At 47.1% G+C, this 18292-nt stretch overlaps 1 protein-coding gene across 1 annotated transcript in view; it reads left to right on the top strand.

Annotated features, from left to right (window-relative positions):
- Positions 1–18292, top strand: part of LOC137421197 (voltage-dependent N-type calcium channel subunit alpha-1B) — a 394582-nt gene that overhangs the window by 158992 nt on the left and 217298 nt on the right. Inside the window, exon 12 of the mRNA XM_078771756.1 lies at positions 11452–11520. Within this exon, the coding sequence (XP_078627882.1) occupies positions 11452–11520 (69 nt within the window). The remainder of the gene's footprint in view (positions 1–11451; positions 11521–18292) is intronic.

The following is an 18292-nucleotide window of genomic DNA, read 5'->3' as shown; positions in this document are numbered from 1 at the left end:
TGGGGAGCATTATTTACAATTGACGCTACTTTTATTTACAAAACGCAACCCAGGACCTGTGATTGTTCTTTCTGGGGGGGAGACAGTCTGCTCTGCATCGACGCACCATGAAAGCACCCAAAACGCACCAATACACCCTCAAGCACCAATCGGTGCACAGTCATCAGTGTTCAATGCATAAAAATAAACCCCTAACCCCTAACAACCCCTAACCCTGCAGGTGGTCTCTTGCTTTTCGGCTCCCTCTGCTGGCTATTTGCTTTCTTCCAGATGTTGTCATTTTCTTTTGCGGGCGGCCTATTTGTATTAAAATAAAATGCACCCAACGTGTCCATTTCTTTTTATTTATGGCCCACAGGGGCCAACTATGTATGGTTCACCTGTGGGGCATCGGTGCCCTGTGGCCAAGGTCCGCCAGCAAGATTTTGGGCCCTCATGGCCAGTTCCAGCAGAGGGGCCATGCCCCAACCCATGGGGTCCATCAGTGGTGCTCGGCCACAGACATGTGGTCCATAATGTGGTGCATCGATGCAGACAGCTGGTTCTGGGAGTTCCGGGCGCACAATGGCGGACTCACGCACGCTCCCCTCGGCGCCCAGTGGCGCTCAGGTCCTCATGTGGGAGACAAAGGGGGGAAGACAGATGAGCGAGGGGTAAGGTCACAAGGGTACACATCAATAAGGCAATGCAAGGCGAAGTGCGTACGGAGAGCGAAGTGAGAAAGCTCGTCCCTACCGTACGTCACCCCCCTGTCACCTACTCTACCCTTGCCCTTACCCCATATTTACAACAACCTACACCTTTACAAATTCGTCACTACTGTCACGTCTCCCCATATTTCCCCTATACCAAATTCGTTCCCACAATCCCTCTACTTCAAAATTTGCCATCACCCAATTCATCATCAATCCTCATAAGGAGGAAGAGATGGAACATCAAAGCACAATGTCACACCCACGTCATGATGCGTCTCGCATTCCAAACATCTGCACAATAAAAATAATAAAAACAACTTGGCATGGTGTGGAGTACCTGTCACCTCAGGTGAGTGGATGTAGATGGTGCAAGGAGATTTTCATCCTAACTATCCTCTAAATGACATTAACACACTTTACACTACCCGGGGTCTTTCCCTGCCAATTCATTGGCCATCTTGCACTAGGGGTTCTAAAATCCAATTCCCATTGACCAAACTGTGGTGCTTCATCAATTTGGGGTCTCACTCCCCCGATTCATCTCCCGGTGCCCTTGCACAATTTCTGGGCTGAGACGTGTAGCTCTCCCAGCAGGTCTACCCACCTGCACACCTCCACCACTGTAGTTGCCACCCGAGCTTACCTGCTCCTTACCTAACCTATCTAACTGGGGAAGGCCCCTCCTGGCTCTGTCACCCCTCGGTGCCCTCTGGCACTGGGCTACCCGGGTCCGTCCTCCGGATCCTCGGGCCCCATCCACAACAACTCTACCGGCTCCCAGAGCCCACCTGCGGCCTCACCTGGCCGACATCCTCACAGTGGTGGAGTGCCCAAACCAACTACACACACTAACAGGCTACACGCCCAGCCATTTCCACAACACTAATGCACCCATCCAAATACCATTCTTTCACTCGCACCACAGATGCCAATATCCAACCACAATTTACCTGTACCCTCTACCTAACACTTACACTACCCGCCCCGGGTATTCGTGATGGGGGTCCATCCTTCCCCCATTCACACCTTCGCACCATCCACTCCACTCCATAGTTTCCACCATACTCACTCCACGACCATCCATTCCAATACTCCATATATTCCATACCATTTATTCCACACAACCATTCTCCATACACCTGTCGTTGCACACCTGTGCAATCACACCTGGTGCCACCTGCACCCTCCTTCCTTCCTGGACCATTTGGTCAACACAACACACATCACCATCACTCACTCAAACACTGCTCCATACACCTGTTCAGTTGCACACCTGTGCAATCACACCTGTTCCTCACACACTTGTCACAATACACTTCTAAATACACCTCCAACACTCACACGGCATCATCTAAACTACCTGTTGCCCTGCTAACTTAGTGCTCCCCGTCTTCCCTTTAAACTAAGCACATACCACGTCATTATCATCCACTCTAATCTACCTGCGTCCCCACTACAGGTATCAGTCACTACCTAACCTTAACGTTACCTAAGGTCATCTTCTCTAGATCCCTATCATTATATCCTAACCCTCCCGGGCTAGTTTTCACTGCCATAAACCCCATAACCTAGTGCTCCTTTGCCCCCGTTTGTGAGGGATGACAGAGTTGCCATCCCACCACATCGGGGACGTCCCACTACCAATTTTACTCGTCCAAATTCCAACCAATCAAAAATTTTCCAATCCTCTGCCAATTCTATTCACTTTTCTAAATTTCGGATCAAAAACACTACCACTATTATCATCATCACAGTCCGCTATATCCTAGCCTCGGTGCGTCATGACATCATCAAACTCGGCTTCGTAAAGCCGAGCAATGAATTCAGGTGGTTTGGTCGCCTGCAGGTTGAATCCGTCCGGCTTTCGGTTCAAGGGAGGTGGTTTGGTCGGGCCGAGATTCCACGCACCATCTCGGCGCGGTACCTTGCGGTCCCGGGCCCGATGACCGAGGCTCGCCCGGTCGGAACCCCGTCCCCGCGAGGGGGCACCGGTCCGCTTCCTCGCACTCGCCCTTGAACCGGACCGGACGCCTCGCCCGACAAGGCCCGGACTCGACCGTGCAGGGCGGGGCCAAGCCCGAATCGGCAACGACGCTTCGAAGAGAAGCGACGCCGCATCGATCCGCGCCGGGCCTCGCATCCAACAAAGCACACCGCGCCCCGAGTGCTCGCATCGGCTATCCGTCGCCCTAAACGCTAACCCGTCCAACGTCGATGCTTTACTCGCATGCCCACATGCACACGCGACCCTTTTGACACTCACAAAACCCGGCGTTCCAACGCCGTCCGTCCATTCCACCAACACACTCCCTGTTACACACCACACCTCTTGCGCACACCTCGGTCCACACCTCTCCTCCGTTACGTCCTCCGTAACACTCACCATGGGCGTGCACTCTTGCATCCACCCACTACCGCGCTCCGATGTGCTCCCTCGCACTCGCGCTACTACCAACTCAGGTGTGCTTTCTCGCACACCCTCGCCGTTCATCCCATACGTGCATCCTCACACCCGCTCCACCACCAACTCACTCCTCGTGTCACACTCCGTACACCCCGACGTGCATTCTCGCTCGCACTCGGTATCACACTCGCGCTTCGTAACACGCTCACCCCTTGACGCACACTTTTTTTTCACATGCGTGCCATTTCCACTTACACGGGACCCTTTACCAACGCCCGGGTGCCATATCGATCCCAATCGCGCGACAATTCTCTTGTCGTCAAACATCCTCCTGCAAAATCTCCCCGCACAATACACAGCACGACTCACCTGGGGGATCCTTTTCTCCACGCGCACCTGCAAACTCTTTATTTGGTTAGTGAGCACATAATCATGATTTGAGCAGGGACTTTGTACATATTCCATCTTTTCCTCCCGCCGCGAGTGGTTTTCTAAGTCCCCGGTCTCTTCAATTTCAATGCCCACTTCCACTTTTTCTTTACTCACCTCGACGACCGTTGGCTTTAATAAAATTCCCTCTACCTCATCGGTCGCCGGCTTTTCCAAACCCTGTGTCGCGATTTCTACCCCCGTCATTGTACCCGCGCTTTTCTCCGCTTCGTTCAACCAGTGCTTCTCGACCCGCGTTACCTCGTCGTGCACCCTTGGGACTCTCTCGCCCACCATGCGATCCATGTTCTCCCCACATTTTTGCATGCGGTCACCCATTCTGTCCCTAATCTTGCCGATTCGCTCCATTTTGCTTCCTAGCCTCTCAAATTTATTGTCTAAACGTTCACTGGTACCCCTCGCTTCGTCCCTCATTACCCCCATTTGCTCACTCTGAGCCTTCATCTGGTTCCCCATTTGTCCCATTTGGCCCTCCAATCGCTCACCCTGAGCATCCATCCGGTTCCCCATTTGTCCCATTTTGGCTTCTAGCCTGTCCATAAGGGCCCCCATTTGTAGGAAAAAACGTTCGAATCCACCGGCGGCGCTGCTACGGTCGCGGGCGCGGTCGCCGTGGCCATGTGCGAGGCGCCATTTTGCGCGCCCGTAACCTCGTGCGCGAGAGCGCCATTTTGCGCGCCTGAAACCTCCTCAACCACATTGTCAATGTTCCCCTCCATTTGATCCTGGGTTACTCCTAACCCCTCTCCTAGTTCACCCACCGGCATCCGATTGCCTTGACCAGCCATGGCGCGATTTCAAAATTCGTTTTTTTTTTCTTTCTTTAAAACAATTTCAGCAGCTTGTAATTTTGAGCGCGTTACGCGCGCTTCGGGTCCGACCCCGCTCCCGACACCAATTGTTACGGTCCGCGGATAAGGATGTTGTTTGCCGAGCGGAGGCACCGCGGCCGAACAGTTACCCCGATTAACCCTTCCCGAACGTTGGCTGGATCGCGCCACAGATATTCAATATGGAAAAGACAAAAGCGACACGGATGTGAAGAAGAAGAAGAAGACGAAAAAAAGGTTGAAAATACTACTAAATTTATTTACTATTTACAGGCTCAAAAAAACCAAGGAGAAGGAAAGATAAGAAAATAATATACAGAAGCTTTTAGAGACACAGTGAAAATTACTAGCTTATCTAAACAGGCTTATCTAAATCCCCAGGGACAAAACAAACAGAACAAACTCACGTACACGAATGGGGAACTTGCAGGCAGGACTGACAGGAGGTGGGTGGCTGGAGGGGAAGGAAGGCACGGAGCTGGCTGGAGCTTGATCCCGCACGGGACGTCGGGCTGGACCTCGACGGCCGCCGATGCCACCGATCCTGTCGTGTGCGCGGGGTAACGGGTCGGAGCTGCTTGGTGGAGCCAAGCCAACGCTGCTGGTTGGGGGGTCTGGCGTGACGGTTCTCTCTCCCTCTCACACTAACTCCAGGACTCTTTCTCTCTCTCTTTGGTCCAATCACTCCTCACCACCGACAACTCAACGCAACTACTGACCACTCAACGCAACCACTGACCACCACTGACGACCAACCCAGCTCTGACCAAAACCACACAACTCAGCTCTTCGCAACTTCTTGCGCACGCGCCTTTATAGCGCCTCCGGCGATTAAGCCGCCGGCTTTCAGGACACGCCCATCGGTGTGCTCACCTCGGCCCTGGTTGGTCGCGCGACCCTCTGGCTCCGCCCTTGATGACGACGGGCGAGCACGCTTTTCTTCCCCGACCCGAGCACATGTTCAATGGTGGTTTTGGGGCGAAAACAACCCACAGCTGTAACAAACTGGCAAACTGCCCAGTGCAGTTGGCAATCGAGACTTGGAGGGGAGGTAGCTGGAAATTGAGGCTTGGCAATGGAAGTTTTGGGAGTGGGAATGGGGAATGAAGGGAATCTATCTATTTTCTCTTGGTGCAATGGAGTGTCATTTTAATGGAAGACAAAGCCTTAACCTATACACAGAATAAGGATATAAGCGACTGAACAAGGGTATTATAGTGTCCTTCAATGTATGCTTTATGGAATTAACTACCGGAACGCCCTTTGACCTTTACACAACACTGGAGGCAGGAGGGGCCAGAATCGAGCAATGTTACACAAGAATTTACCACAATACAACACAATAAAAAAAATACAATCCTCATATCTGCAACTATATATATATATATATATATATATATATATATATATATATGTGTGTGTACCCTGGTTTAGAATAGGTACACCGTATCCCTGCGTGTCGTAAGAGGGTTGGCGTCAGGAAGGGCATCCGGCCATAACAACATTGCCTCAAAAAGAGAACCATGACAATTACAACTACATATGAGCAGGGTACAGCCTGAAGTGGAGATCGGTTTCTGAGGTTTGGGACATGGAATGTAGGAACAATGACAGGGAGATCAGGAGAAGTGGTGGAAGTATTGATCAGAAGAAGAGTGGACATATGTTGTGTGCAGGAGACGAGATGGAAGGGAAGTGGTGTGAGAATGTTGAAGGGTAGGCAGGGACAGAAATACAAGTATGTGTGGCAAGGGTGCCCGGAGGGCGTGAATGGTGTTGGTGTCCTGTTTTCTGAGGAGTTTGTTGACAGTGTGGTGAGTGTGACTAGAGTGAGTGATTGGTTGATGATGGTGAAAATGATGATTGGAAAGCTCTTGGTGAACGTCCTCTCAGGATATGCTCTGCAGGTTGGTCAGAGCGATGAAGAGAAGGACAAGTTCTGGTGTGCGATAGAGAAGCTGATGGAAAATGTGAAAGATGAGGAAGTTGTTGTGGTAGGAGGAGACCTAAATGGACATGTGGGAAGGAGTATGGACGGTTTTGAGGGAGTTCATGGGGGTTACGGATATGGTGTGAGCAATGGAGAAGGTGAAAGGATTTTGGAGTTTGCTGATGGAGCTGATTTGTTGATTTGTAATACTCAGTTCCAGAAAGAGGATAATAAGCTTGTTACATACACGTCAGGTGGGATGACGACAACCGTTGACTACCTGATGGTGCGTAGGCGAGATAGGGGGCACCTCCGGGACACAAAGGTGATCCCGGGGGAGGAGGCTGCTTCACAGCACCACAGGAGGAGGTTGTCTGCGACATAAGGGTGAAAGGTGCGAGGAGAGCTCGGCGGGTGAAATACCAACCGAGAATGAAGGTGTGGAGGTTGAAAGAGGTGACTAAGGGAGGCATTCAAAGAGAGGCTGAGTAGGGTAGAGGATGATGTGGTTGAGCTTGAACGTGGTTGGATGTCAATGAAAGATAGTCTGTTGGGAGCGGTTGGTGAGGTATGTGGATGGACAAAAGGACCACCGAGGCACTCGGAAACATGGTGGTGGGATGATGAAGTTGGAAAGAGGATTGACGAGAAGAGGAAGAAGTTCAAGGAGTGGCAGAAGGCGAAGGGTACGGGAGCAGAAGAAGCAGAGCATGAAAGTTATAAGGCAGCCAAGAAGGCTGCAAAGAAAGAGGTAGCAAAGGCACAGGAGGCATGTAGGAAAATGGTCGGAGAACGCTTGGATTCGGCATAGGGTCAGAGCGTTATTCAGGATTGCAAAGCACATAGCGAAAGGGAGATGTGATATGATGGGGGTGAATTGCTTGAAGGATGAAGTGGGACAAATCGTTGTGGACCCAGATGGAATTAAAGGAAGATGGAAAAGATATATGGAAATGCTGTTGAATACAGAGAATGAATGGGATGGCAACATAGAGAGTAACCCAGTTTTAGGACCGGCAGGGAGGATAACTGAGAAGGAAGTTGAGGAAGCGATAAAAGCAATGAAGAGTAGAAAAGCGGGAGGGCCGACGGGAGTTGTGGGAGATATGTTGAAGGCAGCAGGAAGTTGGGGTCTGAAGAGAATGACAGATATCTGTAATCTGGTGGTGAAAGAAGGCCGCATTCAAGTGGATTGGGAACTGAGTACTCTCATCCCTCTTTTCAAGGGGAAAGGTGACCCTCTGGAGTGTGGCTCGTACCGAGCGATAAAGTTATTGGAGCAGAGAATGAAGGTATTGGAAAGGGTGTTGGAGAGGAGGATAAGGAAGAAGGTGAAGATCGACGAAATGCAGTTTGGATTTATGCCAGGAAGAGGAACGACAGACGCGCTCTTTATTGTGAGGCAGTTGCAGAAGTACATGGAGAAGAGGAAGAGGTTGTTTCTTGGGTTTGTTGATCTGGAGAAAGCATTCGATAGGGTTCCACACGAAGTATTGACATGGGCATTGAAGAAGTTAGGAGTGGAGGAATGGTTGATCAGAGTAGTGATGGCAATGTACAAAAGAGCACGCACAGCTGTAAGGACGAAGGACGGGAACAGTGGTGAGTTTGAGGTGAAGGTGGGGGTGCATCAGGGTCGGTACTAAGTCCACTACTATTTGTAGCTGTGATGGAGGTGCTGGCTCAGAACGTAAAGGAGGGTTTACCATGGGAGTTGTTTTATGCAGATGATCTGGTGTTGATTGCGGAAAGTATGGATGGACTGAAGGAAAAGATGAACAAGTGGAAGGAATGTATGGAGACAAAACGTCTGAAGGTGAATTTCGGAAAGACTAAGGTGATGGCAAGTGGTAAAGCATGTGGTGAGGTGGAAAGAACTGGGAAGTGGCCATGTGCTGTGTGCAGGAAGGGTGGCGGAGTGAATTCCATTCAATGTACAATGTGTGCTGAGTGGGTTCATAAAAAAATGCAGTGGTCTGAGAGGGTCATTAACCAGTGTGGCAGCTACATTCAAATGTAAGGTGTGTACAGAGGGAGCTGCAGATGGAGGAAATGTTGAGTTGGATCTTGGAGATGGAGGGAAGGTGTGAAAACATTTTGCTACCTCGGAGACATGCTGAATGGAGAAGGTGGATCAGACTCGGCAACGGTTGCTCGAGTGAGATGTGCATGGAAGAAGTTTCGGGAACTGAGTTCTGAGAACTGAACTGAGTTCTGAAGAACTGAACTGAACTGAGAACTGAGTTCTGAGAACATCCCATTCATTTCGGGAACTGAGAACGGGTGCTGATGAGGAGGGGAGTGTCGTTGAAGCTGAAGGGAAAGGTGTATGCTGCATGTGTGAGAAGTGTTATGATTTATGGGAGCGAGACATGGGTAATGAACGTGGAGCAGTAACGGAGGCTGGAAAGGGTGGAAATGCGAATGGTTCGGTGGATGTGCGCAGTATCGTTGAGAGAGAGGAAGACAAATGATGAATTGCGAAAGATGATGGGAATAGAGCCTGTGATTGATGCTGTGAAGAGAAACAGGTTGAGATGGTTTGGTCGTCATGTGTTGAGGAAGGATGAAAGTGACTGGTTGAGAAGAATGATGGAAATGAATGGAGCAGGAAGCAGAGGACGGGGAAGACCGAGAAAGACTTGGCTAAAGATGGTGGAAGAAGAAATGCGGGCTTCATACGGTTCAAAAAGTCCTAAGATTTTGAATGGTGTCGATTGCCTTAAATTAATTCTAGATGCCGCCCCCCCCCCCCACGGCCCCCCGCTAAAAATGTAATACTATTTTTAAACTCTTGGCCTTGTAGCAGTGTGGCCAGAGAGGTTGAAACTATCATTATGGTTCGTGGTTTGATTCCTGAGGTCTGTTCAGCATCCAGTTAAACTGAATTCCATATGCTTGCATCCTTCGACAGGGAACTTGAACGGTGAGTTGTTCATCTTATTTTCAAGCAGAATGGAGGCCAACAATGGTTCGATGATGTTCATAAAGTTAAGGGAAACAGCAAATACTGTACACATTCAACATTGTTGTGGCCACTCATTCTCACATGGAATATTTCCACAATTACTGTACGCAAGTGTAATGGTGTAACTTGGTCACACACTCTTGAATGTGTTGTAATTACCCCGCGAGTGCGAAGTGAAAAGTGGGGTTCAGCACTTGGTTCACTTTGTCTGTCTGCCGGTCTGTCTAAGACGTCAGTCTATGATGGAGGAACTACTTAATTTGAATTTAACGTTAGATTTTGCACACTGTAGAACATGAATCGGAACCCCAAAGCTGCAGTTCAGCAGTACTTTGGCCCTGAGTTTGGCAAATTGTATGGAATGTCGTCCCGAACGCGCATGCTCACAGGAGTAGTAAGGTACCGGTAATTTTTTAGTCTGTTTGCCTGTTTGGCAGTTAAACAAAATTGAAAATCATTCCAAACAGGAAACTTACTGTTTTAGGGACATCATACAGGACACAAACAACAGGCAGGAATAACTAATTTAACGTGTTAAATAAGGTGGTGGAAAAGACGCTGCATCAACGGCAGTAAACTTCCGAAAAAAAACTTTATTTTATTTCAATTGATTTGAATACTTGAACAATTCAGAACTCAAATCATCATTTTCGAGAGGCATGATGACCAACAAGTGTTGCTATTGTAACGAATTTGAGAAGTGTAACGGTTTTGAAAAGTGTAACAATTTTGGAGGAAGTGTAACGAATGTGAAAAGTATGGTTTTGTTGTGTGTAACACCCTCGTAATGTAAATAATGGTCGCAGCCGTCCTCCTAGTTAATTCCATGAAACTTACACACAGGCCACGATATATCTTTTTAAATAGTTTATTTCCTTATTCTATGTAGGCTAAATATGTGTTTCCCACTAGATTGACTCTGCATTGCATCAAACGAAATAAAGCGTAGGCCCCTCCGATGATCCATGGCAGCTCAAGTGCCAGGGATTCCCCCACTTGAGCTTTCACAGCAACCGTTTATTGCAGTACTGAACTGATGAGCAAAGTGACGGCGCCTTACCTGCAGCTGCTGACCGGTTTTCGCCATTTGCGGCCATTACGAACAAGGGGAGTGGCTAGAGAAGACGGGTCGCCCCCCTCGTCATAGGGGGGAGGAGTAAGTCGGCCCCGCTCATCCAACCCAGAACAAGGGGTTTGGCTAAGAGAGGGCGGAGCGGGAACCCCCGAGAAAGTGCGCGAAGGTTCGGTGAGGAAACCAATATAAGCCGCCGCGGGACGCACTCCACCCTCTTGCCCCTCCAGCTCTTGCCCCTCCAGCTCTTGCTCCTCTTGCTCTTGCTCTGACCCGGTCCTCGTGCTTGCGGTCCCTCGTTGTTGCTGGGGAGAAGGAAGACGCCTGAACGAGCAGGTGTGTGCGAGCCATCGTGCGCCCAGCTGCGCTGCAGCTAAGGGGGCAGCTAAGGGGCCGCAGGCCACGAAAAGGACGCGCCAGGCAGCAATCCACGCTGGACCCTCCATTGCCTCCCAAAAACAACCATCCATCCTCAAGCCATACCTGCCTGCAATATCCCCCGTGTAAGTGTGAACGTCGTCTGTCCTAATCGTTGTCCTGGGGTTAAGTAAATTGACTAGTATAAGCTAACGATGCACTGTGTATCTGCTCCTTCCATTCGCTGAATATAACCGATTGCTCTCGTTGCTCTGGCTTGTGAAAATACATAATAAATCCTGTTATTCCTCTGTACTCTGTCTTCTTCTCTCTTCCTTCTCTTTCGGTCGCTTTAGAGGTTTCCCGATTGAATATCTGTGGTGCGATCTGGTCAACGTTGGGGGAGTCGGGCCAATTGGGGATCCTGTAACGGTCGCGGTGGACCATCCGCCCGGCCCAAAGTAACATCTAAACCGCGTCCGTAACAATATAAATACAGACGATGTGTTGGGGCATCGTTGGGGCAACACAATGCAGATTTACTGTATCCAGCCTTTCTTGACTTGATCACTTATTCAAGTAATTGATTGAATAATTGATTGATAATTGTCATTGGTTCCTTTGCCTCTCCCCACCCCTTCCACCTCCACTTCCATCCCTCACCCTTCCCCACTTTCCTCCTCATGCCTCCTGTACTCACTTACTCTGGCACACATTGTTGCTGTTTTCACCGATACATCCTCAGTACTCAGAAAGGCCACCATGAGGTCGAGCCAGCATGAGCTTCTCACCATGGAGGAAGGGGATTGTGCTGGTAATACAACAATCACTTACCTTGCCATATTTAGCTGTATTATAAACGAAGCCATGCCAATTACAGCTAATATTTTCGACACAGTTTCACATTGTACAACAAAAGGCTTGAAATTAAAGTTGTTTTCCATGGTGCATTAAATATTATTCTGCAAATCAATTTTTGGCATAACCATGGGAGCAAAATAAAAAGAGTAGTTGTGAACAAATTGTTTTGTTTGTTTTGTCTACAATGTGGAGGTTCGTGTTTTTGTATGCACTATTACACCCGCTCACTACGTGAGTGGTGGGGGGTCATGATATTATCTTTATTATTATTATTATTATTATTACTTATGTAAGATCAGGACATTGAAAGATCAAACCGTGCCTCACCATTTTAAATTCCCGCGAATAAAATTTACTTCCATAATGGTGTCATGGGTGGAGGGGGCAATATCGCAAGCCACAAAACCCCTTGGGGAGTGGGGATATTGTTTTGTAATACCATTAATATTATGCTATTATCATAAATGTTATTAGTTTGTAATGAGAAGCAACTTTGTAAAAATGCCACAAAAAACGCCTGGGAAGAACTCCACGTTATAGCAGCACTAAGGGTCGTGTTATTAGCCTTTGTGGGATATATAGTCGACAGTAGATCTATGATCAGGTGCATGTGTCGATTTGATAAACATAGACTGATGTCCAGATTCCTCCAAATTTCTTTCAGTTTAGTGTTAAACAGCATTAGCTACTGTTTAAAAAGGTAATCATACGTGTTTGTGGTTTATAATATTTTTACTTCTGGTAGAGGCCATTGCTCCCACAAAAACACCACGATAAGGTTTTTATAAATGTTAACACGGCGTTTGTTCAAGGAGGAAACACCCCTTGGGGAGACGGGATATTATTAGTATTAATGTTGTTTTGCAATAACATTAACATTATGCTATTGTCATTAATTTTGTTATTATGAGCGGCCTTGGGAAAACGCCACTATAAAGCTAACTTCACATGGATATATACCTCAATACACATCCCCATTGGTGGGGAAACCCCTTTTCCGGGAGGGGGGAAATGAATTCGCTACAACCTTCTCATTGTGTGACCCTTAGTCGTCCTGTCAAGTTTGGTTGAGATTGGATAAGTAACGACCGAATGTATAGCGGTCAAAAATCATCAGACAGACAGACAGACGGACAGACACCAAATTGCGTATTTTAGTGTGTGTGTGTGTGATGATTGGATGATTGGCTTATTCTATACTTTTTTCTGTTGAAGGCTCCAGTCACGGCCGACGGGAGTTGTGGGAGATATGTTGAAGGCAGCAGGAAGTTGAGGGTGTGAAGAGAATGACAGAGATCTGTAATCTGGTGGTGAAAGAAGGTCGCATTCCAGTGTATTGGGAATTGAGTACCCTCGTCCCTCTATACAAGGGGAAAGGTGACCCTCTGGAGTGTGGCTCGTGTCAAGCGATAAAGTTATTGGAGCATGGAATGAAGGTATTGGAAAGGGTGTTGGAGAGGAGGATAAAGAAGAAGGTGAAGATCGACGAAATGCAGTTTGGATTTATGCCAGTAAGAGGAACGACAGACGCACTTTTTATTGTGAGGCAGTTGCAGGAGAAGTACATGGAGAAGAGGAAGAAGTTGTTTCTTGGGTTTGTTGATCTGGAGAAAGCATTCGATAGGGTTCCACGTGAAGTAGTGACATGGGCATTGAGGAAGTTAGGAGTGGAGGAATGGTTGATCAGAGTAGTGATTGCAATGTACAAAAGAGTGCGCACAGCTGTAAGGACGAAGGACGGGAACAGTGGTGAGTTTGAGGTGAAGGTGGGAGTGCATCAGGGGTCAGTACTAAGTCCATTACTATTTGTAGCTGTGATGGAGGTGCTGGCTCGGAACGTAAAGGATGGTTTACCGTGGGAGTTGTTGTATGCAGATGATCTGGTGTTGATTGCAAAAAGTATGGATGGACTGAAGGAGAAGATGAACAAGTGGAAGACAGGTGAATTTGTATGGAGACAAAAGGTCTGAAGGTGAATATCGGAAAAACGAAGGTGATGGCAAGTGGTAAAGCATGTGGTGAGGTGGAAAGAACTGGGAAGTGGCTGTGTGCAGGAAGGGTGTCGGAGTGAATTCCATTCAATGTACAATGTGCGCTGAGTGGGTTCATCAAAAATGTAGTGGTTTGATAGGGTCATTAACCAGTGTGGCAGCTACATTCAAGTGTAAGGTGTGCACAGAGGGAGCTGCAGATGGAGGAAATGTTGAGATGGATCTTGTAGACGGCGTGAAGCTGGAAGGTGTGAAAACATTTTGTTACCTAGGAGACATGCTGAATGGAGAAGGTGGATCAGATTCGGCAACGGTTGCTAGAGTGAGATGTGCATGGAAGAAGTTTCGGGAACTGAGTGGCGTGCTGATGAGGAGGGGAGTGTCGTTGAAGCTGAAGGGAAAGGTGTATGCTGCATGTGTGAGAAGTGTTATGATTTATGGGAGCAAGACATGGGTAATGAACGTAGAGCAGCAACGAAGGCTGGAAAGGGTGGAAATGCGAATGGTTCAGTGGATGTGTGGAGTATCGTTGAGAGAGAGGAAGACAAATGATGAATTGCGAAAGATGATGGGAATATAGCCTGTGATGGATGCGGTGAAGAGAAACAGGTTGAGATGGTTTGGTCATGTGTTGAGGAAGGATGAAAGTGACTGGTTGAGAAGAGTGATGGAAATGAATGTAGAAGGAAGTAGAGGACGGGGAAGACCGAGAAAGACTTGGCTAAAGATGGTCGAAGAAGAAATGCGGGCAAGGGGGTTAACAACGGGAGATGCAGAAAATAGGGCAAAATGGAGAAGATTGTCATGGGGACCGCAAGGCTAACCCCTGTTCGAGCAGGGAAAATGGCCTTTAAAATGCCTGTTGTTGTTTTGCTCCAGTCACGGACTGTATAGTCTTCATTGAGGCCAGGCCTTAAATAAAACAGCTGCATTGATAGAGAAGTGAAGAAAGAGAGAATAGTCTGTGAGTTTTTGAGGAAGTAAAAAATCTGCTTTTTGAAAAGGGTACGGTTGTAAATGTTTGGAAAGACATGAAAAGGTAAAGAGTTCCAGAGTTTGGCAGTGGAGGGGAATAAACAAACATCAAAACGGCCCACCCTTGAGTTGCCATTGGCCACACAATAATCATGAGATGTCGTGGCTTGTCGAGCATTCCGTGGTCTTGCTAATGGTGGAGGTACACAAGCAGCAAGTTCTTGGGAGCAAAAACCGAAGTAATATCTGTAGAAAAGAGAAAGAGAGCCAACTTTGCGGCGTAATTTGAGTGAGTCGAGTTTTGAGGTCAGATTGGGAGAGCTGATAAATCAGATTCCTTTGAATTCAACTGGAATTTATTGGGATTGGACATAACAGGACAAACTGAGTAGTGGAAAGACAGGGGGTGGGGGAAAACACACCAACAACTTGGAGAAATTACGGGTGTGGGGAAGAATGAGGGCTAGCTAAATGAATACTAGCTCTTCCACGGGCCTTGACTCTTTATACTAAAAAAGTCACTAAGCCACGTGTGGAGTTTGCTTTTTATGCCATAGGCAGAGAGCTAGGAGAGTAAGGTGGGATGCCAGACTGTATCAAATGCACGAGATATGTCCAGAGAATGCTCTCATCTCATGGCTGACATTGAGGGCCTACATAAATTGTTGTGAGAGTAGAAGCAGCATGTCCATGGTGGAGTGACCTGGCCTGAAACCAAACTGGTTATCTGAGATGAGATTGTTGGAGAAAAGGAAGGATTTGATGTCAACTGTGATTATGGCTCCACGTCCTTGCTGATGACTGGAAGTGAGCTGATGAGTCTGTAGTTAAGATTATCAGTCTTTTCACCTTGATTATGTGATGAAGTAATGTTGGATGACTTACAAGGATATGGAAGATGTCCTAGGGGAAATGATAGGATGAATAGAGTAGAAAGAGGATGTGCAAGAGTTGCAGAGCAGGATTTTAAGACACATGCACTGATGTCTTCAGGTCTAATTGCAGAATCAGCAAGTTTTACATTTCATTTTTGAGGTATTTTAGATGTTGTCTTCTAGCTCTCCTGAGATTGGACACACTTGTTGCAGGCTTTGTGGAATGATCTGAGGTTACTTTCTGTTGCATTTGTCATTTATCGGAAGAGAAGGCAAGTTTTTTTTTTAAGCAACTGCATCACCACAAGATTCAGTGTTTCATGGGTGGGAGGAAATGTGCGATACCTAAAGATGAGATGGGATGGATCTGGGCACAAGAGAGAGCAGCTTTCTGCAGAAGAATTTCCAGGCTGAGTTAATATGAGGGTTGACAGATATAGGAGACAAGTCCTGAAGTGAGATAGCAGCTTGCAGTCACTGCCAGTCTGCCTGAGTGAAATGACAGACTGAGGAGGCTCTCTGAGAATAAACAGGGGGATGTTGATTCTCAACAGCACATCAGAAGAATCAATTGGAGCAGAGGAAGCGCAGAAGACATTAGCGGGGAAGTTGGTCATCACCAACTTCCCCGCTGGTCCACAAAAAAGTTGGTCTGAAGTTGAAAACGTACTATCCAGGAGGGAGGATTTGTCATTGTCAGAAATCCTGGTCAGAAAGTTCACAAATCGAGTCAGACCGATGGGGGTCACAGAAGTCCTTTACTGAAGTGACATGGCTGGTAGTACAAACACCCAGCCAAAAAACAATCATTATGTCCTCCATCTCCACCTCTACCTCCTCCACCATATTGGGATCATTCTAACAGTGCACCCATCCCTGCCCCCCGCCACCCTTCGTGGTCTTATCTACAAACTGGCTTAAAAAACAATCCTGGACTAGATCTAGGAAATCCTCATCAGCTCTGCCCTTTACCTATTCCTATTCCTGGGCCTGGTTGCTGGAAGCTATCCTGTGGATAAATAGAATGCGCCGGATATGTGATTTATCCACAGGATAGGCTTATCCGGGCTTCTAAAACCGGGCCCTGGACCCAATTTATCCCTGGCAAGTTAAAATCCTTCATCACAATCGATGCTCTTCCATTATCACATGCCCTCTGAATTATTCATGAACCTCCTCCACCATATTAAAGAAAACAAAACTATGATTCAGTTTGATGAACTCAGTGCCAACTAAAATTACTTTCAACAATGTCAGACAATAGAAAACATTTTATCTTAAAAAATAAAACAGGTTACTGTCAATTTAGTCAATTATACTATGTCCATTACTGTCAACATCTAGTAAACTGTGTGGTTTACTCACCCATTTTGGGATCAAGAGTTCTATGTGCCCTTTCCTCTGTCAAGGTTGTGCTTGTGTTTTATCTGTGAATGAACCTTGTTCTCAGATATACAATAACAAAGAGACTGCTTCGCCATCATGCCTCCATTGTGTCCATGTCCTTGTAAATCATTTTGTTATTTACTTAAGTTGTAGTTGTACTTAATACACCTACCATCTGCATGCTATTTACTTACATTTCCTTTCACAATATATTCACAAGGTAAATAAGACAGAGGACCCGTAAATGACGCTTCTAACCCATGATGCCAATGTGGTATCAGCATCATTTGTGCACGCTCACATATTGCAAGCAGAGCGAATTATTTGGCCAGGGTACCAGTACACCATGACCTAGTCTTTTCAAAATATACTTTAGTTCATTTAACAGCCAAATTTATAACCCCATCCAAAAGGTGGCTAACTCTAGTTCTAGTCAAATTAAAATGTTTTTGACCCTGTCAGGAACTCAACTCAGGACTAGACAGCTCATAGAAACTATAACATAACTAAAACACAAGTAATAAAAACATAACATAAGTTATAAAATAACATAGTAAAAGTAGAAAGAGTAAAAAAACAAGTAAAACAACATAAGTAAAACAAAACACAAGTAAAACAAAGATAGTAGAGTACGTAAAGTAAGTAAAACACAAGTTATAAAAATATAACACAAGTTATAAAACTAGAACGCCACTCAGTAGAGCGCATACTCCCGCCCGTGGGTCAAGTTGGAATAGTACGATTTCACAAAAGTTTGAGGGAGTAGTTCAGTGACAACACAAGACAGACACTGCACAGATATATATATATATAGACTTGTATTTAGACTTTGTACAGTTTCCATTCCTTCCTCCAACTGCTGGGCTACCTCCGTCGTCTTTTCAATTTCAATTCCAGCTACTTTTTCTTTATTCACCTCGACGACCGCTGGCTTTATTAAAATTCCCTCTTCTACCTCAGTGGTCGCCGGCTTCCCCAAACCCCGGGTCGCGATCTCTATACCCGTCATTTTACCTGTGCTTTTCTCCACCTCGCTCAACCCGCGCTTCTCAAGCCGCGCTACCCCGTTGCATACCAGTGGGACCTTTCCACCCGATCTGCTCCCAAGGTTCTCCCCTATTGCCAAATTCGTCCCCATCTTTTCCATATCACACCTAGATTCCTCCCTTTTTGACCCTGCATTCATTTCTTTTACCTCCTTAGTCATTTGAACACCCATGTTGTTAATTTCCCTGGTGGATATGAGCCCCTGGGCATACATTTTGTTTTCTTCATCCCACTGGGTAAAAAATGTCAACAACTGTCCCATTAAACGGTCCCATTCCATTGGCACCGTGGGCTCGACCCTCGTCGCCACCATGTGCGAGGTGCCATTTGGTGCTGCTGCAACCTCGTGCGAAGCGCCGCCATCTTGTGCGCCTGAAATCTCCGCTACCCAATGCGTATTGCGCTCCTCCTCCATTATTCCCACCTCTTCCCTGGGGTCCTGGGTCGATTC

The sequence above is a fragment of the Myxine glutinosa genome, chromosome 2 (assembly GCF_964187855.1).
Source record: "Myxine glutinosa chromosome 2, kmMyxGlut1.1, whole genome shotgun sequence".
In the NCBI taxonomy this organism is placed as follows: Eukaryota; Metazoa; Chordata; class Myxini; order Myxiniformes; family Myxinidae; genus Myxine; species Myxine glutinosa.
Note: the sequence above shows the minus strand (reverse complement) of the source record. Positions and strands in the feature narration are given on the sequence as shown.